At 37.3% G+C, this 23,157-nt stretch overlaps 1 protein-coding gene across 2 annotated transcripts in view; it reads left to right on the plus strand.

Annotated features, from left to right (window-relative positions):
* BBOX1 (gamma-butyrobetaine hydroxylase 1) overlaps nt 1-22,078 on the plus strand; it is a 75,617-nt gene extending 53,539 nt beyond the window's left edge. For both annotated transcript variants that reach the window (XM_024764739.1, XM_024764740.1), the window contains exons 7-9: nt 2,352-2,548; nt 19,672-19,838; nt 21,576-22,078. In XM_024764739.1, the coding sequence (XP_024620507.1) occupies nt 2,352-2,548; nt 19,672-19,838; nt 21,576-21,736 (525 nt within the window). In that variant the 3' untranslated portion in view covers nt 21,737-22,078. The remainder of the gene's footprint in view (nt 1-2,351; nt 2,549-19,671; nt 19,839-21,575) is intronic.
* Nucleotides 22,079-23,157: the final 1,079 nt, after the last annotated feature.

Below are 23,157 nucleotides of genomic sequence, written 5' to 3' on the forward strand. Positions count from 1 at the left end.
CACATGTAAAAGACATCAGCTGACCTTTTTTTTTAAGATTGGTATTTGCAATATTCTGTGACTTCATTATGGCAGAGTATAAAAGGATTTAAAGAACACTCAGATTCTCCCAAAGACAAAGTTATGCTATTGCTTTGCCTTCTTGAAGTTTGGAAGGCTTGAGTTTGATATTTCCATTTCATCTTCTTTTTAATCATGCTGTTTCACCCCTCATTACCCTGGCGATGAGATAATTCTCTACAATGACTTGGTCCACTTATGCACATATTTTTTCAAGCTTAAAAAAAATGGCATAAGTTTAAGGACTGAACCATTATTCATTTAGATCAGTTATCTCCTAATAGCAGAAAATAAGGTATTATCAACCTGTAATGGAACGTTAAGTTTACAAAACATATAAACACACACACCACATAATACCAAATTAGTAAGAGTACTATAAAGGGACTTCTCCTATTACAGGAAAGGAACTCGCTGTATGAGGACTTTGAAGCAAATAGGCTGAGGTTTGAACATTAGCTTTGCCATGTATTAGCAGAGTTCTTACCAGCTGGCCAGTGTTTACACCTGACTCTCAGTTTCTTCATCTATATAATGGAGATGAAATTATCGAATTCTAAGGACTGTTGTGAGTAATTAATAAATATGCATTATAACATCATAATTTAAGATCAAGTATGTATAAAATTTTAAATATTGAGAAATTTTGTGTGGACTTGGGAGGAGGCAGAATTTGTGTTCTAGATCTGCACTATCCAATATAGTAGTCACTAGTCATCTATGATTGTTTACATTGTAATTTAAGCTAATTAAGTCACACTAACCACATTTCAAGTGCACAGTAGTTGTATAGGACTAGGGACTACTATATTGGGCAGCACAGAAGAACATTTCCATCAACACAGAAAGTTCTAATGGGCAGCACTGCCCTAGCCATCTACAGAGATAACCAAGCCAAATAGATATTTTCCCCCCTTATACTGATATCCCCCTAGTCTGAGTATTTGATCATATTTGCCTCTTCCTTTCTACAAGAACTGTCAGACACTGCCTTTTATTTTTATTTTATTCAGTAAAGAGGAAGTTTTAGTTTATAGTATTAGTTTCTTTAAGCTGAATAGTGTTAATTTCTTTAAGCAGAAAAATTACTGTCTAAATTTAGGTATTAAAAATTTAGGTATTCAGGGCTTCCCTGGTGGCGCAGTGGTTGAGAGTCCGCCTGCCGATGCAGGGGACAAGGGTTCGTGCCACGGTCTGGGAAGATCCCACATGCCACGGAGCGGCTGGGCCCGTGAGCCATGGCTGGTAAGTCTGCATGGCCAGAGCCTGTGCTCCGCAACGGGAGAGGCCACAACAGTGAGAGGCCCGCGTACCGCAAAAAAAAAAAAAAAAATTTAGGTATTCAAAATCACCCACCCATGCTGACTTACCAAAAAGAATCATATAACCGAGGAAAACAAATCAGCTCCATTCAGAAGAATACTGTTAAAATATTACTACATTTAGTTTTTCAAAATGAAATAATGTTAAACATTATTTTTTTACTCTTAGTAAAAGTAACTAACATTCCTTTTGGTTTCTCATTCCCAGTGTACCTTGGGCTTATTCATCCTCATAGCCACATCCTTCCTCATTCCCTTATCATTATGCTTGAACTACTGCATTAGATTCTCAAGTAGTTAGTCTCTCACTAGTTTCCCCCCTTAAAAAATGTATCTCTTGTCAACACCACTAGACTAATAATTTCCAACTCAGTCTTGACTACATTACTTCCATATTCAAAAGACTTTAACAATTCCCCTCTGTGCACAAGAAAGTCCAATATCTTTCATCTGACATTCCAGACTCTCCTGATGAAATCCTAGATTACCTTTCCAGCTGGATCTACTATTCCCAGTTGTGACCCTCTACCACAGCCAAACTTTTTGAGACCCAGTGAAGTATGCATTTTTGCATACCCATCAACACTACCACCTGATTAGCTCTTGCCATTCCGTTCTATGTATCCAAAATTTTATCCATCCTCCTTTGCCCATGTTAAATCCCACCTCTGTAAAGTCAACACAGAGTGCTTACTCAAAAGATGACTGCTCTTATGATCTGTGCCTTTTGTTTACTAATGAACATTATATGCCTGTGCCCTTGTCTTCAACTGTAACAATGTTTGAACTATAAATTATTGATTACAAGCAACTTTTTCTCCCTAACCTCTTTCTCTGTTGTCACCAAAGAGACAGATATAAAAGGTTTGCTGATTTTAATTCAATTACCTTTATGAATCTTTCCTTAAAAATGTCAAAAATGTTAAGTGCATACCATTTTAAAACATAGTTCTCTGTTTCTTTTCATAGGTTCAGCTTCTGCACTGCATAAAGCAAACAGTCACTGGGGGTGATTCAGAAATTGTAGATGGATTTAACGTATGCCAAAAGCTCAAGGAAAAAAATCCTTGGGCATTCCAGATTCTGTCCTCCACCTTTGTGGACTTTACAGACATTGGAGTGGATTACTGCGATTTCTCCGTACAATCCAAACACAAAATTATAGAGTAAGTACTGTTTCTAAATTTGTCAGAGCAGTAAAACTGTTGACAGCAAATGCTTCATTAACCTAAAGCTTAAACAACAGAAAAATTCAGTTAACTCACGAACTTTAGTTTTTATTAACTGTTTACTCCAGTTCTTGAATGAAAGAGGAAAAAAGAACACTATCACCATTAAAAAAATTCTTTATCAAATTCCCTGTTCTTAATCAATATAAGAAGAGTAACTAAGACTTCATGTATACTTCATTTTAAAAATATAAGTTCTACAGAGTTATAATCAGTGTGATTGTATGTTAATCAGGACCCTTTCAGAAGTGAAAAAAATATAACTCAAATTAGGTAGGTCCAGGAGTTTTAAAATGTCATCTTGATCTCTTTTTTTCCTTCACCTCTTAGCCAACATATCCTCTGTGTTGGCTTCATTTTCAAAGATAATCAATAGAAGCTCCAAGTTTTCATTGTTATTAGAGCTGGTAATCACAGCACACAGAAAACACTTACTTCCCAATAGCTAACACAAAGATGTAGATTCGCTGCTCAACATGTGTTCAAGTCTATACTGGAAGCAATCACCACGGCTAGGAAGTCAGAGAATTTTGACTGGCTGTCCCTGGATCACATGTTCACCTCTGGAGTAAGGTCAGGCTCACCCAAACTACAAGGGCTGAGAATGAAACAGTGACATCTCCCCAGACTGATGCCAAAAACTCATATATTCCCTACACAGAATGTTTTGTGTGCTTTTTTCATTTAACATTATTTCACAATAATTTTTTAAGTATCTACAAGGACCACACATGTATTCTCTTATATGAGAATTCTCCTACATTGTGTTTATAGGACATGTTTTATTTAATCCAACCTCAGTTAATGAATGCTGGGGTGTTTTCCAATTTTATAACTGAGTTTGTATTCTTCTTTTAGGAGAAATAACCAAATAATATGAAAATAAACTCATTTAATAAATAATCAAATCCTCAGTATACTAACTCAGCTTTCTTATATACACATATGATCTTCATTTATTCATTCAACAAATATTTACTGAAGCCAGTTACTCTTCTAGGTGCTTGGGATACATCAGTGGACAAAACAAAGATTCCTGCCTTCATGTAGCTTACTTTCTAATAGGGGAGGGGAGAATCAGGAATTTTAAAATATATGATTAAATTGCAATGACTATTAAAACATTTAAAATGCTTAAGAAAACAGGAAAAGTAAGGCAGGATAGGGGAATCTGTAGAGCCAAAGACTTAGGGAGGATAAAATTTGTATCATTAAATAGTGTGTCAAGGATAAGCTTTACTGAGTAGGCGATATTTCAGCAAAAATTTAAAGGAGTGAGGGAGTTTTTCCAGAAGATGAGCAGCTAGAGAAAAGTTCCTAGGATAACCCTAAGAAGATGCTGGGTGTGTTCAAGGGACAGCAATGAGGCCAATGGGGGGATAGTATTACAAAAGGAGGCCAGGTGGGGGTAAGTTTATATAGAGTCTTACTAGTCATTGTAATAACATTAGCTTTAATTCTTAGTGAAAAAAGGGCTTGCTGGAAGATTTTGACCAAAAGAGAGGCATCTATATTTATATAAAGTCATTTACATTTTAAGTGGATCACCATGGTTGCTGTGCTGAATATAGTGTACAAGAGCAAGGGCAGCAGCAGGAAGACCAGCTTGGAAGCTCCTACACGATCAGAGGTCAGAAATGAGGGTAACTTGAACATGAGTGGTCCAGGTGGCGATAGCAGCAGTATGGAGAAGGGTCTGCTTGGGGATATATTTTGCATATCGAAACAGGATATTTTCATGACAGATTGAATGATGGTGTGAGAGAAAGACACATGTCAAAAATAAATCCTAGTTCATAATAACATACCCTGAGAGGTAGGTCATTGAGGTGGGAAAAAGATAAAATAGCTCCTGAGATTCCCAGTTTTAACAGGACAGCTTTCACTGTTTAAAAGTTAACTTAGAGGGCAAACAGCAGAAGCAAGAAGAACTACTGTCCTGCAGCCTGTGAAACAAAAACCACATTCACAGGATAGACCAAATGAAAAGGCAGACGATTATGTACCAGATGAAGGAACAAGGTAAAACCCCAGAAAAACAACTAAAGTAAGTGGAGATAGGCGAACTTCCAGAAGAAGAATTCAGAATAATGATAGTGAAGATGATCCAGGACCTCGGAAAAAGAATGGAGGCAAAGATCGAGAAGGTGCAAGAAATGTTTAACAAAGACCTACAAGAATTAAAGAACAAAGACCTAGAAAAATTAAAGAACAAACAAACAGAGATGAACAATAAAATAACTGCAATGAAAAATACACTAGAAGGAATCAATAGCAGAATAACTGAGGCAGAACAACAGATAAGTGACCTGGAAGACAGAATTATGGAATCCACTGTTGCAAAACAGAAGAAAAAAAAAAATGAATGAAAAGAAATGAAGGCACCATAAGGGACCTCTGGGACAACTTTAAACACACCAACATTCACATTATAGGGGTTTCAGAAGGAGAACAGAGAGAGAAAGGACAAGAGAAAATATTTGAAGAGATTGTAGTCAATGACTTCCCTAACATGGGAAAGGAAATAGCCACCTAACTCCAGGAAGCGCAGAGTCCCAGGCAGGAAAACCCAAGGAGAAACACGCTGAGATACATAGTAAACAAACTGACAAAAATTAAAGACAAAGAAAAATTATTAAATGCAAAAAGGGAAAAACGACAAATAACATACAAGGGAACTCCCATAAGGTTAACAGCTAATTTTTCAGCAGAAACTCTACAAGCCAGAAGGGAGTGGCATGATATATTTAAAGTGATGAAAGGAAAGAATGTACAACAAACATTACTCTATCCATCAAGGAACTCATTCAGATTCGATGGAGAAATCAAAAGCTTTACAGACAAGCAAAAGCTAAGAGAATTCAGCACCACCAAACTAGCTCTACAACAAATGCTAAAGGAACTTTTCTAACTGGGAAACACTAGATAAGAAAAGGACCTACAAAAACAAAAACAAAACAATTAAGAAAATGGTAATAGGAACAGAGATATCAATAATTACCTTAAATGTGAATGCATTAAAAGCTCCAACCAAAAGACACAGACTGGCTGACTGGATATGAAAACAAGACCCATATATATGCTGTCTACAAGAGACCCACTTCAGATCTAGAGACACATACACACTGAAAGTGAGGGGGTGGAAAAAGATATTCAATGCAAATGGAAATCAAAAGAAAGCTGGAATAGCAATACTCATATCAGTTAAAATAGACTTTAAAATAAAGAACGTTACATGAGACAAGGAAGGACATTACATAATGTCAACTGATCAATCCAAGAAGAAGATATAACAATTCTAAGTATATATGCACCCAACATAGGAGCACCTCACTACATAAGGCAAATGTTAACAGCTATAAAAGAGGAAATCAACAGTAACACAATAATATTGGGGGACTTTTAACACCTCACTTACACCAATGGCCAGATGATCCAGACAGAAAATTAATAAGGAAACACAAGCTTTAAATGACACAATAGAACAGATATATTTAATTGATATTTATGGGACATTCCATCCAAAAACAGCAGATTACACTTTCTTCGCAATTGCACATGGCACATTCTCCAGTATGGGTCACTTCTTGGGTCACAAATCAAACCTTGGTAAATTTAAGAAAATTGACATCATATCAAGCATATTTTCTGACAATGACACTATGAGATTAGAAATCAATTACAGGGAAAAAACGTTAAAAACACAAACACATGGAGGCTAAACAACACGTTACTAAATAACAAAGAGATCAGTGAAAAAATCAAAGAGAAAATCAAAAAATACCTAGAGACAAATGACAATGAAAATATGAAGATTCAAAACCTCTGGGATGCATCAAAAGCAGTTCTAACAGGGAAGTTTATAGCAATACAATCCTACCTCAAGAAACAAGAAAAACTTCAAATAAACAATCTAGCCATACACCTAAAGGAACTAGAGAAAGAAGAACAAACAAAACCCAAAGTTAGTAGAAGGAAAGAAATCATAAAGATCAGAACAGAAATCAATGAAATAGAAACAAAGAAAACAATGGAAAAGGTCAATAAAACTAAAAGCTGGTTCTTTGAGAAGATAAACAAAATTGATAAAACATTAGCCAGACTCATAACAAGACTGAAACAGGAAGAAAGAGAAAATAGGAGCACACCAATCGCAAGTAATGAAATTGAAACTGTAATTAAAAATCTTCCAACAAACAAAAGCCCCAGACCAGACAGCTTCACAGGAGAATTCTATCACACATTTAGAAAAGAGCTAACACCAATCCTTCTCAAACTCTTCCAAAAAATTGCCAAGGAAGGAACACTCCGAAACTCATTCTATGAGGCCACCATCACCCTGATACCAAAACCAGACAAAGATACTACAAAAAAAGAAAATTACAGACCAATATCACTCATAAATATACATGCAAAAATCCTCAACAAAATACTAGCAAACAGAATCCAACAACACATTAAAAGAATCATACACCATGACCAAGTGGAATTTATCCCATGGATGCAAGGATTCTTCAATATACGCAAATCAATCAATGTGATACACCATATTAACAACTTGAAGAATAAAAACCATATGATCATCTCAATAGATGCAATAAAAGCTTTTGACAAAATTCAACACCCATTTATGATAAAAACTCTCCAGAAAGTGGGCAAACCATGGGAACCTGCCTCAACAGAATAAAAGCCATATTTGACAAACCCACAGCAAACATCGTTCTCAATTGTGAAAAACTGAAAGCATTTCTCTAGATCAGGAACAAGACAAGGATGTTCACTCTTGTCACTATTATTCAACAGAGTTTTGGAAGTTCTAGCCATGGCAATCAGAGAAAAAAAAAGAAATAAAAGGATACAAATTGGAAAAGAAGAAGTAAAACTGTCATTGTTGCAGGTGACATGATACTACACATCGATAATCCTAAAGGTGCCACCAGAAAACCACTACAGCTAATCAATGAATTTGGTAAATTTGCAGGATACAAAATTAATGCACAGAAATCTCTTGCAATCCTATACACTAACAATGAAAGATCAGAGGGAGAAATTAAGGAAACAATCCCATTCACCATTGCAAAAAAAGAATAAAATACCTAGGAATAAACTTACCTATTAAGGTAAAAGACCTGTACTCAGAAAACTATAAGACACTGATGAAAGAAATCAAAGATGATACAAACTAATGGAGAGATATACCACGTTCTTGGATTGGAAAAAACAATATTGTGAAAATGATTATACTACCCAAAGCAATCTACAGATCCAGTGCAATCCCTATCAAATTACCAATGGCATTTTTTTACAGAATTCATACAAAAAATCTTAAAATTTGTATGGAGACACAAATGACCGGAATAGCCAAAGCAGTTTTTAGGGAAATAAACGGAGCTGGAGGAATCAGACTCCCTGACTTCAGACTTTACTACAAAGCTGCAGTAATCAAGACAGTATGGTACTGGCACAAAAACAGAAACATGGATCCATGGAACAGGATAGTGACCCAAGAGATAAACCCACGCACCTATGCTCAACTAAACTATGACAAAGGAGGCAAGGAAATATAATGGAGAAAAGAGAGTCTCTTCAATAAGTGGTGCTGGGAAAACTGGACAGCTACATGTAAAAGAATGAAATTGGAACACTCCCTAACACCATACACAAAAATAAGCTCAAAATGGATTAAAGACCAAAATGTAAGACCAGACACTATAAAACTCTTAGAGGAAAACATAGGAAGAACACTCTTTGACATAAATCACAGCAAGTTCTTTTCTGACCCACCCACTGGAGTAATGGAAATAAAAACAAAAATAAACAAATGGGAACAAATGAAACTTAAAAGCTTTTGCACAGAATGAAGTAAGTCAGAAAGAGAAAAACAAATATCATATATTAAAGCATATATGTGGAATCTAAATAAATGGTACAGCTGAGCCAGTTTGAAATGCAGAAATGAGACACAGATGTAGAGAACAAACGTATGGACAAAAAGAGGGAAAAGCAGGGGGGTGGGTGGTGGTGGTGGGATGAATTGGGGTTTGGGATTGACATACATACACTAATATGTATAAGATGGATAACTAATAAGAACCTGCTTTATAAAAAATAAAATATAATAAAATTCAAGAAAAAAAGAGAAAATGAATGGTAAGATTGTAGATTTAAACATGACCTTATCAACAATGACATTAAATATAAATGGGCTAAATACAACAATTTAAAAAAAAGTTACCTTAAAACCCTATGACAAATTACCATTTTGTTGTGACACAATATGGGTGCAGACTCTTCAGGGCTAGAGAACAGAGGCAAAAAAACAAAAACGAAAAGAAAAAAACACTTACCTATTGAGTGATTTTTTTTTTAACAGCTTTACTGGAGTATAATTGCATTACAATGGTGTATTAGTTTCTGTTTTATTACAAAGTGAATCAGCTATACATATACATATATCCCCGTATCTCCTCCCACTTGTGTCTCCCTCCCTCCCTCCCTATCCCACCCCTCTATATGGTCACAAAGCACCGAGCTTATCTACCTGTAACTATGCAGCTGCTTTCCACTCGCTATCTATTTTACATTTGGTAGTATATATAAGTCCGTGCCACTCTCTCATTTCATACCATCTTACCCTTCCCCCTTCTCCTGTCCTCAAGTCCATTGTCTATGTCTGCATCTTTATTCCTGTCCTGATCCTAGGTTTCTCAGAAACTTTTTTTTTTTTTTAGATTCCATATATATGTGTTAGCATATGGTATTTGTTTTTCTCTTTCTGACTTACTTCACTCTGTATGACAGACTCTAGGTCTATCCACCTCATTACAAATAGCTCAATTTCGTTTCTTTTTATGGCCGAGTAATATTCCATTGTATATATGTGCCACATCTTCTTTATCCATTCATCTGTCAGTGAACACTTAGGTTGCTTCCATGTCCTGGCTATTGTAAATAGAGCTGCAATGAACATTGTGGTACATGACTCTTTTTGAAATATGGTTTTCTCAGGGTATATGCCCAGTAGTGGGATTGCTGGGTCATATGGTAATTCTATTTGTAGTTTTCTAAGGAAACTCCATACTGTTCTCCATAGTGGCTGTATCAATTTACATTCCCACCAACAGCGCAAGAGGGTTCCCTTTTCTCCACACCTGCTCCAACGTTTATTGTTTGCAGATTTTTTGATGATGGCCATTCTGACTGGTGTGAGGTGATACCTCATTGTAGTTTTGATTTGCATTTCTCTAATGATTTGTGATGTTGAGCATCCTCTCATATGTTTGTGGGCAATCCATATATCTTCTTTGGAGAAAAGTCTATTTACGTCTTCCACCCATTTGTGGATTGGGTTGTTTTTTTGATATTGAGCTGCCTGAGCTTCTTGTATATCTTGGAGATTAATCCTTTGTCAGTTGCTTCATTTGCAAATATTTTCTCCCATTCTGACGGCTGTCTTTTCATCTTGATTATGGTTTCCTTTGCTGTGCAAAAGCTTTGAAGTTTCATTAGGTCCCATTTGTTTATTTTTGTTTTCATTCCCATTTCTCTAGGAGGTGGTTCCAAAAGGATCTTGCTGTGATTTATGTCATAGAGTGTTCTGCCTATGTTTTCCTCTAACAGTTTTACAGTGTCTAGCCTTAAATTTAGGTCTTTCATCCATTTTGAGTGTATTTTTCTGTACGGTGTAGGAAATGTTCTAATTTCATTCTTTTACATGTGGCTGTCCAGTTTTCCCAGCACCACTTATTAAAGAGGCTGTCTTTTCTCCATAGTATATTCTTGCCTGTTTTATCAAAAATAAGGTGACTGTATGTGCATGGGTTTATCTCTGGGCTTTCTATCCTGTTCCATTGATCTATATTTCTGTTTTTGTGCCAGTACCATACTGTCATGATGACTGTAGCTTTGTACTATAGTCTGAAGTCAGGGAGCCTGATTCCTCCAGCTCTGCTTTTCTTTTTCAATATTGCTTTGTCTATTCAGGGTCTTTTGTGTTTCCATACAAATTGTGAAATTTTTTATTCTAGCTCTGTGAAAAATGCCGTTGGTAGTTTGATAGGGATTGTATTGAATCTGTAGATTGCTTTGGGTAGTATAGTCATTTTCACAACTTTGATTCTTCCAATCCAAGAATATGGTATATCTCTCCATCTGTTTGTACCATCTTTAATTTCTTTCATCAGTGTCTTATAGTTTTCTGCATACAGGTCTTTTGTCTCCTTAGGTAGGTTTATTCCAGTTATTTTATTCTTTTGGTTGCAATGGTAAATGGGAGTGTTTCCTTAATTTCTCTTTCAGATTTTTCATCATTAGTATATTGGAATGCAAGAGATTTCTGTGCATTAATTTTGTATCCTGCTATTTTACCAAATTCATTGATTACCTCTACTAGTTTTCTGGTACCATCTTTAGGATTTTCTATGTATGGTATCATGTCATCTGCAAACAAACAGTGACAACTTTACTTCTTCTTTTCCAGTTTAGATTCCTTTTATTTCTTTTTCTTCTCTGATTGCTGTCACTAAAACTTCCAAACCTATGTTGAATAATAATGGTGAGAGTGGGAAACCTTGTCTTGTTCCTGATCTTAGTGGAAATGGTTTCAGTTTTTCACCATTGAGAATGATGTTGGCTGTGAGTTTGTCATATATGGCCTTTATTATGTTGAGGTAAGTTCCTCTATGCCTACTTGCTGGAGGGGTTTTATCATAAATAGGTATTGAATTTTGTCGAAAGATTTTTCTCCCTCTATTGAGATGATCATATGGTTTTTCTCCGTCAGTTTGTTAATATGGTTTATCACATTGATTGATTTACATATATTGAAGAATCCTTGCATTCCTGGGATAAACCCCACTTGATCATGGTGTATGATCCTTTTAATGTGCTGTTGGATTCTGTTTGCTAGTATTTTGTTGAGGATTTTTGCATCTATGTTCATCAGGGATATTGGCCTGTAGTTTTCTTTCTTTTTGACATCTTTGTCTGGTGTTGGTATCAGGGTGATGGTGGCCTCATAGAATGAGTGTGGGAGTGTTCCTCCCTCTGCTATATTTTGGAAGAGTTTGAGAAGAATAGTTGTTAGCTCGTCTCTAAATGTTTGATAGAATTCGCCTGTGAAGCCATCTGGTCCTTGGCTTTGTGTGTTGCAAGATTTTTAATCACAGTCTCAATTTCACTGCTTGTGATTGGTCTGTTTATATTTTCTATTTCTTCCTGGTTCAGTCCCTGAAAGTTGTGCTTTTCTAAGAATTTGTCCATTTCTTCCAGGCTGTCCATTTTACTGGCATACAATTGCTTGTACTAATCTCTCATGATCCTTTGTTTTTCTGCAGTGTCAGTTATTACTACTCCTTTTTCATTTCTAATTCTATTGATTTGAGTCTTCTCCCTTTTTTTCTTGGTGAGTCTGCCTAATGGTTTATCAATTTTGTTTATCTTCTCAAAGAACCAGCTTTTAGTTTTTATTGAACTTTGCTACTGTTTTCTTCATTTCTTTTTCATTTATTTCTGATCTGATTTTTATAATTTCTTTCCTTCTGCTAACTTTGGGGGTTTTTTTTTGTTCTTCTTTCTCTAATTGCTTTAGATGTAAGATTAGGTTGTTAATTTGAGATGTTTCTTGTTTCTTGTGGTAGGATTGAATTGCTATAAACTTCCCTCTTAGAACTGCTTTTGCTGCATCCCATGGGTTTTGGGTCGTCATGTTTTCATTGTCATTTGTTTCTAGGTATTTTTTGATTTCCTCTTTGACTTCTTCAGTGATCTCTTGGTTATTTAGTAGTGTATTGTTTAGTCTCCATGTATTTGTATATTTTACAGATTTTTTTTCCTGTAATTGATATCTAGTCTCATAACGTTGTGGTCGGAAATGATACTTGATATGATTTCAATTTTCTTAAATTTACCAAGGCTTGATTTGTGACCCAAGTTATGATCTATCCTGGAGAATGGTCCTTGAGCACTTGAAAAGAAAGTGTATGCTGTTATTTTGGGATGGAATGTCTTATAAATGTCAATTAAGTGCATCTTGTTTAATGTATCATTTAAAGCTGGTTTCCTTATTTATTTTCATTTTAGATGATCTGTCCATTTGTAAATGTGGGGTGTTAAAGTCCCCTACTATGATTCTGTTACTGTCAATTTCCCCTTTTGTGGCTATTAGCATTTGCCTTATATATTGAGGTGCTCCTATATTGGGTGCATAAATATTTACAATTGTTATATCTTCTTCTTGGATTGATCCCTTGATCATTATGTAGTGTCCTTCTTTGTCTCTTGCAATAGTCTTTATTTTAAAGTCTATTTTGTCTGATATGAGAATTGCTACTCCAGCTTTCTTTTGATTTCCATTTGCATGGAATATCTTTTCTCATCCCCTCACTTTCAGTCTGTATGTGTTCCTAGGTCTGAAGTGGGTCTCCTGTAGACAGCATATATAGAGGCCTTGTTTTTGTATCCATTCAGCCAGTCTATGTCTTTTGGTTGCAGCATTTAATCCATTTACATTTAAGGTAATTATCAATATGTATGTTCCTAGTACCATTTTCTTAATTGTTTTGGGTTTGTTATTGTAGGTCTTTTCCTTCTCTTGTGTTTCCTTCCTAGAGAAGTTCCTTTAGCATTTGTTGTAAAGCTGGTTTGGTGGTGCTGAATTCGCTTAGCTTTTGCTTGTCTGTAAATGTATTAATTTCTCTGTGAAATCTGAATGAGATCCTTGCCAGGTGGAGTAACCTTGGTTGTACGTTTTCCCTTTCATCACTTTAAATATGTCCTGCCACTCCCTTCAGGCTTGCAGAGTTTCTGCTGAAGGATCAGCTGTTAACCTGATGGGGATTCCCTTGTAGTTTATTTGTTGTTTTACCCTTGCTGCTTTTAGTACTTTTTCTTTGTATTTAATTTTTGACAGTTTGATTAGTATGTGTCTTGGTGTGTTTCTACTTGGATTTATCCTTTATTTGACTCTCTGTGATTTCCGGACTTAACTATTTCCTTTCCCATATTAGGGTAGTTTTCAACTATAATCTCTTCAAATATTTTCTCAATCCTTTTCTTTTTCTCTTCTTCTGGGACCCCTATAATTCGAATGTTAGTGAGTTTAATGTTGTCCCAGAGGTCTCTGAGACTGTTCTCAATTGTTTTTATTCTTTTGTCTTTATTCTGCTCTGCAGTAGTTATTTCCCCTATTTTATCTTCCAGGTCAGTTATCCATTTTTCTGCCTCAGTTATTCTGCTACTCTTTCCTTCTAGAGAATTTTTAATTTAATTTATTGTATTGTTCATCATTGTTTGCTCTTTAGTTCTTCTAGGTCCTTGTTAAACATTTCTTGTATTTTTCCATTCTATTTCCAAGATTTTGGATCATGTTTATTATCAATACTCTGAATTCTTTTTCAGGTAGACTGCCTATTTCCTCTTCATTTGTTTGGTCTGGTGGCTTTTTACCTTGCTCCTTCATCTGTTGTGTGTTTCTTTGTCTTCTCATTTTGCTTAACTTACTGTGTTTGTGGTCTCCTTTTTGCAGGCTGCAGGTTCATAGCTCCTATTGTTTGTGGTGTCTGCCCCCAGTGGCTAAGGTTGGTTCAGTGGGTTCTGTAGGCTTCCTGGTGGAAGGGACTAGTGCCTGTGTTCTGGTGGTTGAGGCTGGATTTGTCTTTCTGGTGGGCAAGTCCACACCCAGTGGTGTGTTTTGGGGTGTCTGTGACCTTATTATGATTTTAGGCAGCCTCACTGATAATGGATGAGGTTGTGTTCCTGTCTTTCTATTTTTTTGGCATAGGATGTTCAGCACTGTAGCTTGCTGTTTATTGAGTGGAGCTGGGTCTTAGTGTTGAGATGGAGATCTCTGGGAGAGCTTTTGCCGTTTGATATTACGTGGAGCCAGGAGGTCTCTAGTGGACCAATGTCCTGACCTCAGCTCTCCCACCTTCTCAGCTCAGAAGAAAAGGAAGAAAAAAAGAAAGAAACATAGGAATAAAATAAATAAAATAAAATAATTAAGAAATAATTATTAAAAATAAAATAATTTAAAAGTAATAAAAAAGAAAGAAGAGAGCAACCAAATGAAAAAACAAATATACCAATGATAACAAGTGCTAAAAACTATACTAAAAAAAAAAATGGACAGACAGAAGCCTAGGACAAATGGTCAAATCAAAGCTATAAGACAAAATTACACACAGAAGCATACACATACACACTCACAAAAAGAGAAAAAGGAAAAAAATATATATATATATTGTTGCTCCCAAAGTCCACTGCCTCAATTTGGGATGATTCGTTGTGTATTCAGGTATTCCACAGATGCAGGGTACATCAAGTTGATTGTGGATATTTAATCCACTGCTCCTCAGGCTGATGGGAGAGATTTCCCTTTCTCTTCTTTGTTTGCACAGCACCCGGGGTTCAGCTTTGGATTTGGACCCACCTCTGCGTGTAGGTCGCCTGAGGGCGTCTGTTCTTTGCTCGGATAGGACGGGGTTAAAGGAGCTGCTGATTCAGGGGCTCTGGCTCACTCAGGCTGGAGGGAGGGAGGGGCACGGAGTGCTGGGCGAGTCTGCGGCGGCACAGGCCAGAGTGACGTTGCACCAGCCTGAGGCGTGCCGTGCGTTCTCCCGGGGAAGCTGTCCCTGGATCACGGGACCCTGGCAGTGGTGGGCTGCACAGGCTCCCGGAATGGGCGGTGTGGATAGTGACCTGTGCTTGCACACAGGCTTCTTGGTGGTGGCAGCAGCAGCCTTAGCGTCTCATGCCCGTCTCTGGGGTCCATGCTTTCAGCCGTGGCTCGCGCACGTCTCTGGAGCTCCTTTAAGCAGCGCTCTGAATCCCCTCTCCTCGCGCACCGGGAAACAAAGAGGAAAGAAAAAGTCTTCTTCCCAGACTTTTCCCCAGACTCCCCGGACTCCCTCCCGGCTAGCCATGGTGCACTAACCCCCTGCAGGCTGTGTTCACGCCGCCAACCCCAGTCCTATCCCTGCGCTCCGACCGAAGCCCGAGCCTCAGCTCCCAACGCCGCCCGCCGCGGCGGGTGAGCAGACAAGCCTCTCCGGCTGGTGAGTGCCGGTCGGCCCTGATCCTCTGTGCGGGAATCTCTTGGCTTTGCCCTCCACACCGCTGTTGCTATGCTCTCCTCCGTGGCTCCAAAGCTTCCCCCTCAGCCACCTGCAGTCTCCGCCCGCGAAGGGGCTTCCTAGTGTGTGGAAACCTTTCCTCCTTCACGGCTCCCTCCCACTGGTGCACGCCCCTATTCTTTTGTCTCTGTTCTTCCTTTTTTCTTTTGCCCTACCCAGGTACGTGGGGAGTTTCTTGCCCTTTGGGAGGTCTGAGGTCTTCTGCCAGTGTTCAGCAGGTGTTCTGTAGGAGTTGTTCCATGAGTAGATGTATTTCTGATGTATCTGTGTGGAGGAAGGTGATCTCTGCGTCTTACTCTTCCACCATCTTGAAGGTCTCCTTGAGTGAGATTAACAATATCTATCATCATAATTTGCTTTTGTTATTTTTTGCAATAACATTCTAGAATTTGGCCGTTATCAAGGTCTCAGGGATATCCATAGAGAATATCAAGTGGTTAACATTAATTCACTTAAAATGTATTTTTAACAACAGGAGATGAAACAGAGTTTTCAGTTAATCAGGGGCCTCGGTCCCCTGAGTGTTTGGGTTAATTTTCCTGGTGGTTAAATCTTTTAAGTCTTTTGAGATGCTTATGTCCTATCTAATACAAAAAGATCTTGGAGGCTGCTGAGAAAGTTAAATATCATGCAATACAATAAAAAACAAAGTAACTAGGACGAAAATAATAGTGAGATTAAGCTATAGTGTTGCATCCTACTGGTTACAAATTCAGTCACATGAACACAACTCTTCTTGTTATCTGTGAGTTGTTGGTCAAGTGACTTATTCTTGCTAAGCCACGAAAAGGAGTAATTCTCAGTAAAAAAAAAAAAAAGTGATATTAATACTTAACCACATAACAATTGTAGTGGGAATTATAGAGATAATATACAGACAGCCCTGTCAAAGTGTCTGGATCAGAAAGGGCAGAATAAATTTTAGCTAGCCATAATTTTCATAATCCAACACATTTACTGGTGATAGATTTTAATTTCCGCTCTGAGTTTCTAAAGACCAAGGCAAGGAGGGAACATAATCCATTTTCAAGATTTGAGATGCTTTTAAAATCTGAAATAAATTTTTCTTGCATAAAATGTGATGTGGTGGGCAAGACCATAGTGATATTCTCACAACAAATTCACATCACATCTCTCAATGAGAAATAATATTTTAACTAACGAGGCGTATCCACAGCATCCACCTGGATTGTAGGAGATGATTCTACAGTCTTTCCCTTGGGTTCTTTTATTGGCATCACTGATGATGTTTTGCTTTTACTAATTTGCAGTCACCACGTTGCTTGTTTCTGTTTAAATGCTTGTCCTTTATGCATAGCTAATACATAGCTGGTTATTCCTCATCTTTGGGGGCTTTTTACCCTTCCTCAGCATATAATCCTGCATCAAGACCTTCCTTTCATTCTGTTTTTGCACACAGAATATCCTGCTTACTAAGATTCAATTTTGCATTTTAGGTTGATCTTCAAGATGCCAGCCACTCATCTCCTCTAACATTCTTCAATCCTCAGGATAACATCTTCTCTAGACCTCATAACTAAATTTACTTTCTATTTCTCCTCAGGTCATTACTGAGAATGCTAAATAACAAATTTGTTTCTTATTTTCTCATATAGAAAGTAGATACCAGGTGAAAAGAGACAGAAGCTGTGTTACACACACGTACACACACAGAGAAATTGCTTCTTTTTGCCCACATGTGTGAACTCTGGGAAATGAAAACTTAATACAATGTACCGTGGGACACACAATTCTGATTTCATGAGATTAATGAATCACGAAGTTCCTTTCAAAGATATGTGAGGATACATACATGGACTCCAAAAGAGAGAGCTCATAACTAGCATAACCATTCCCATGCAAGAATTACGGTGTTAGTGGAAAAAAAAAAACATCACCAGAGTGGCTGGCATGGAAGACCCCAAGAAGTTTCAAAGATGTGACATACTTGTCAGTATCATGGAGGATGACACAAAAGGTGTCATTGGTATATGTACGGAAAATAATGCAGGGGGAGAGGAGGGAATGTGGGTCAGGAGCAGTCAGGCTAGTATTTTAAAGATAAGATGAAAAGGCAAAATGCCCTCAGAAACTGTGAAAGGGGTCTGAAACCAGCAGTATGAACACTAATGGGGCAATTGAAAGGCCAAGCACTGTCCTTTGTACCCCTCAAACCCAGAGGGCCACAGTCTCCTCTGCTGACTGACCTCTTCCTTGATTCTTTGTTCATAAAGCCACAACCTGCAGGCCACAGAGCATTCTTTATCTATGTGGAGAAGATGGGGCAACAGGGAAGGGCCCTTCACTGCCTATTCAGTCATATTTGTATTTTATCAATATATATAAATTCAAGTTCTAAGAGCCTTTTTTGAAAACCTGTTCCTTTCTTACATTCTTTCCCTATATGGTTCAATAGGTAGTTTTCAGTCACTATTCAATATGCAAAGAGTTGCTGCTAGTCACTATTTCTTAGAGTTTATCATTACACTTGCCATTGGTTCAGAGGATTGACTATTAATCTGAGGCACAAAGCACAGGGACCCAGATAGCCATACTTTGTATACCACAGGCCATTGCATCCTTCCTCCCATAACCTATCTTGTTGATAATGGTTCACTCTGTGTGAGCAGCCAGCTAAGTGTAATCTAGACCCCAAATCAGTGTCACCAACCCCTGGAACATGTGACATTCTGTTCGGTTTGACCCATCAGTCAGCTGTTGGTTCACATTACCACCTCCTAAGCTGGCCCAGGAGTAATTCTTGGCACTTTGTCACCATCCTTGCCCACCTTCAGTTTTTTTTTTTTTTTTTTTTTTTTTAAATTTTTTTTTACTGTGCCTTGCGGCTGCTTCCCCCCAGCCATCTACCTACTACGTTTGTTAGTGTGTATATGTCCATGACTCTCTCCACCTTCAGTTTTTATCCATCACTCCTGTACCTAAAGAAAAGGTAAAGTTGGTTGATGTTTTAGAACTGGAGAAAAGTTCACCTTCCGCATAAGCTTAAAAAAAAATTTGTCTCTTCCTTTTGTCTCTGTGTCTAAATGGTCATGCCTTGCTAATTATAACCAGCAAACTTAAATTTAGAAATAATGTTATCATTTGTTACATTGAAAACAGTATTATGTTACATTGTCATGATCATGATTTATATTCTAAGAAAGAATATAGCGATCACAATATTAGGATCTCCCAAGGTACTAAAAAGACCTTGGTACTCTCTAAATGTACTGAAAAAATATATACAAAGTTACATATGCAACAAATATTTAATAACTGCCTGTTATATCCAGGATCTATGTTAATTGCTGGGAATACAACGTTAAATGATATTCAGTATCAGTCTTCTAGAAGCCTATATACTAAGATACATAGTATAGATGGAAAGATCCAAAGAATGTGCCTCAGGTTAGACTCTTCTTTCTCTGTGCCTCAGTTTCCCCATCTATAAACTAGGGATTGAAATAGAACAGAGTATTTCCAATTTTTAAAAAACAATTTTTCTTCCCAATATTGTTCCAGTAAAATCATATTTAAAACTTCCATAGATGAAACATATAAAGTGATTGACCTATGAACTGTAACAGAAAAATAGTTTAATATGTAAAAGCTGCTGTTTTAAAGAATAAAGAATGAATTTATTTTCCTAAACAAATTTTAACTGGAATTTCTCAGAAACATTTATTTTAAATTAATTTGAATCAATTCTGGCACTTATGTAGTAAGATTTCAAAAAATTCTTGCTAAATGAATATGTGAAAAAAACAAATGAGTACATTGTACCACAGATAACCTTAATATCTTCTGTACATGTGTTTGGATTCTTTAATATTGTATTTCAGAAATATCTTCCAAGATAAAATGACCCTTACAAATGTAAATAGATACTTCATGACTTCTATATTTTAACTTTTGCTCTTTGAAAAATAGATTAGACGATAAAGGCCAAGTGGTTCGCATCAACTTCAATAATGCAACTAGAGACACAATATTTGACGTACCTGTTGAAAGAGTTCAGCCTTTTTATGCTGCTCTGAAGGAGTTTGTTGACCTCATGAATTGTAAAGAATTCAAGTTTACTTTCAAGATGAATCCAGGTCAGTGAACACATTTTCTCAGACAACTGAAAGAATGGATTTTCTTCAACCTTAACCATTTAGCACAATATCTAGAGCAGTGTTTCTCAAACATGGCATGTGGAACACTAACAACAGAGTCTTGGTGAGCAGCCAGCTTGCTTAAATAGCAGACTCCTGGCCCCTACCCTTCCTCTAAATTGACTCTCCAGACTTTAAAATACTCATTTTACTAAGTCCCTAGGTAATCCTTAAGCACACCAAAATTTAATAACCTCTAACCTAAAGAATAAATATTGAAAGACAAGCTACAGACCAAATAAAATCTCATGTCTGATATGAAGACTGATGACTTATATTTTCTATTTTGATAGCCAATCAATACAAACTGAAACCTGTACTTAATTTTTCTATCTTGGTAAATAAATAAAATTATCTCCATGAGCCTCACTCTAAAGTACATGAGTAGGGTTTACTCATTACGCTTATCTGATCTGCCAAACATGGTGCTACCTGAAATAAAGTAGTACTTGAAGTATTCCAGCCACTTGGATAAAGGAGCAGAAAGCACTATGGTTTGTCTGGACCATCTCTACTCAATAAAGTGACATCAAACTTGAGGCTTTTGATATCTAAAATAAAAAGCATAATTTCTCCCTCCTGCTGATTGGGTCAAGTGGAAGATACTTTTCATGTGTGATTATTTTTTGAATTGATCTTTGGTATAATAAGGTAATACTAGAAATCTCCATAAATCCGCTGCTATGAAGTCAACACCAAGTTGAGTTTAAGAGCAGCAACATGTAAAATGGAAATACCGTGAGAGAAAAATACCCCCAAAATAGGAGTTGGAATTCAAGCTTCAGCATTCAATGGCAGTGTATCTCCTGGCAAGTGCCTCAACTGCTCAGAGCTTCAGTTTTCTCATGTATGAAAATATGAGATAATACTCTCCTTTCAAGATTTTTATGAGGCATAGAAATTATGTACATAAAATACTAGGAACATGAAAGACAAACCAAGAATGTCACTACCCTTATAATTGTTTGAAGCTGTTAAAGTAGAAATAAATACTTCTTAAGTCAGGAGGAGAAAAACAAATACCATATGATACCACTTATATGTGGAATCTAAATTATGACACAAATGAAACAGACTCACAGACATAGAGAACAGACTTGTGGTTGTAAATGGGGAGAAGGTTGGGGAAAGGGATGGATTGGACATTTGGGGTTAGCAGATGAAAGCTATTATATATAGAATGGATGAACAATAAGGTCTTACTATATATCACAGGGAATTATATTCAATATCCTGTAATAAACCATAATGGAAAAGAATATAAAAAAGCGTATATATATAACTGAATCACTTTGCTGTACAGCAGAAATTAACACAATATTATAAATCAACTATACTTCAATTTTAAAAAAACACTTCTGAGTAAGAGATAAGTAACCATCAGGAAGAACAATTCAAAGGTTTTATACAGAGACAATACTTTAAGTAAGAATTATAAAAGTGTCTACAAGGGCCCCCCAAGCTATGTAGTTCAAATGTCAAAAGTTCTAAAGCAGTCTCCATTCAGTGGGCCTGATTTGTATGAAAAAGCAAATGAGCAGTTTCATGTAAAGAAATAAACATATTGCGCCTTGATGTGAACCAAGTAGCAATGCTGTTTTGCAGTTTACATTTTCTAGCTCAGCAAATCATTTACACATAGAATTATATTCATATTGAACAAAATCTTTTGTCTAGGTGATGTGATTACCTTTGATAACTGGCGCTTACTTCATGGCCGACGGAGCTATGAAGCAGGAACTGAGATATCCCGCCATCTAGAAGGAGCTTATGCCGACTGGGATGTGGTCATGTCAAGGCTTCGTATCTTAAGGCAGAGTGTCCGGAATAGAAACTGAATCTCCTGTCGATAAGATTCCAGTGAGTGTATTTTATAAGATATGGCAAGGTTATTTGTCTTCACAGGCCATGAGCCATGTCTGTAACACATTAATTTCTTTAACACAAGAGTTCTCTTTTGTAGTCATATACACTGCCAACTTTTTAGATGTTGTAGCCATGCTCTCTCTTTTTCAAATAAAGCATCTCTTCTGTCCAATTGCATGTATGATGTAATTTCTTTTGCCCATCTGTGAAAGTCTCCAGAATGCCTTCAAATAGTTTTGTATCAAAGTTTTTCTTCAAGTAAGGCTTCTTTTAAATAAAGCTTTTGTTTCAAATAAAGGTTGCGTTTCAAATAAGACGTCTCAAAACATGTTTCTGCTCTGTTGCCTGGAGGGTCTCATTTTTCGTGACTGCATATGACTGTCTTTAGCATGCGTGGGAAGAGGCTTCATATTTTCAAAGATCTCTTTTGTTTACTCTTATTACAGAATTACATGACCCCAATTTCCAGACCTCACCAACCTGGTGATCTCAGCATTTCTTTTAATACCTAAATTATGATACCAAACCCAAGAATATGCCAAATGAAAAGAAAATCTAGTTCCATCCCCCACCAAGTTGCTCTTGCCCCAAATATATACTCCCAAGGACTGCCAGCATAGCTTACCCCTGTCCGTGGATCAGTTCTCCTCACTCCTTGCCTTCAACTAATAACTAGAAAAGGTAGAACCAAGATGCATGCAACACTCATAAGTGGACATGATGTTTGTTAACCTCTGGACAGCTTGACTTGCTGGTCTTGGCTTCTTATATGGCCACTGCCTTGCTTCCAGTGATGGAACACAGGTGTCACCACCAGCCATGAAAGTTCCACTCTGGTTGTGCCCAGTCCCTTCCCTACCTCTGCCGAAAAGGGGAGTCTCAGCACTTCCATTTGCTGAAATCCTGGTAGTACATAGATTTTTAGTCCGTACACTTTGGGACCTAACCAAGCCTCCTATTTCAAAAGTCTTAATCACTGCCACCGCTGTAGAGCTCTACCTGTCACCTTAAGACCGAGTGAAAACGCTACTTCCATCCATGCTTTAACTTTTGTTTCACACTCATAGTGTGCCCATGACACTGGAAGTCTGGATCAAAAGTGTCTTAGGCCTATGTCAGCACACCCCTCTATTTTCTGAACTCTGGTAGTAAGTCCACATTGCCTGCCCAGGCTCCTCTTTCTCTTGGAACACTGCCACTTTCTGGGGCCTTCTTTGTCCTTTCCCATTATCTGGTCTTGCCTGGGGCTACTGTAGTACACCACACATGTTTGATTCCTCTATACTTCAAATGAAATGGGTTGGGTTCTCAGTCTCACCTCTCCTAAGAGACTCCTAGAATGAAAACAGGTAAGTTCAATGGGGGCATGGCTTGATTTGAAGAGGCTGCATTC

This window comes from Neophocaena asiaeorientalis, unplaced genomic scaffold, assembly GCF_003031525.2.
Source record: "Neophocaena asiaeorientalis asiaeorientalis breed wild unplaced genomic scaffold, Neophocaena_asiaeorientalis_V1.1 scaffold230, whole genome shotgun sequence".
NCBI classification, from domain to species: domain Eukaryota; kingdom Metazoa; phylum Chordata; class Mammalia; order Artiodactyla; family Phocoenidae; genus Neophocaena; species Neophocaena asiaeorientalis.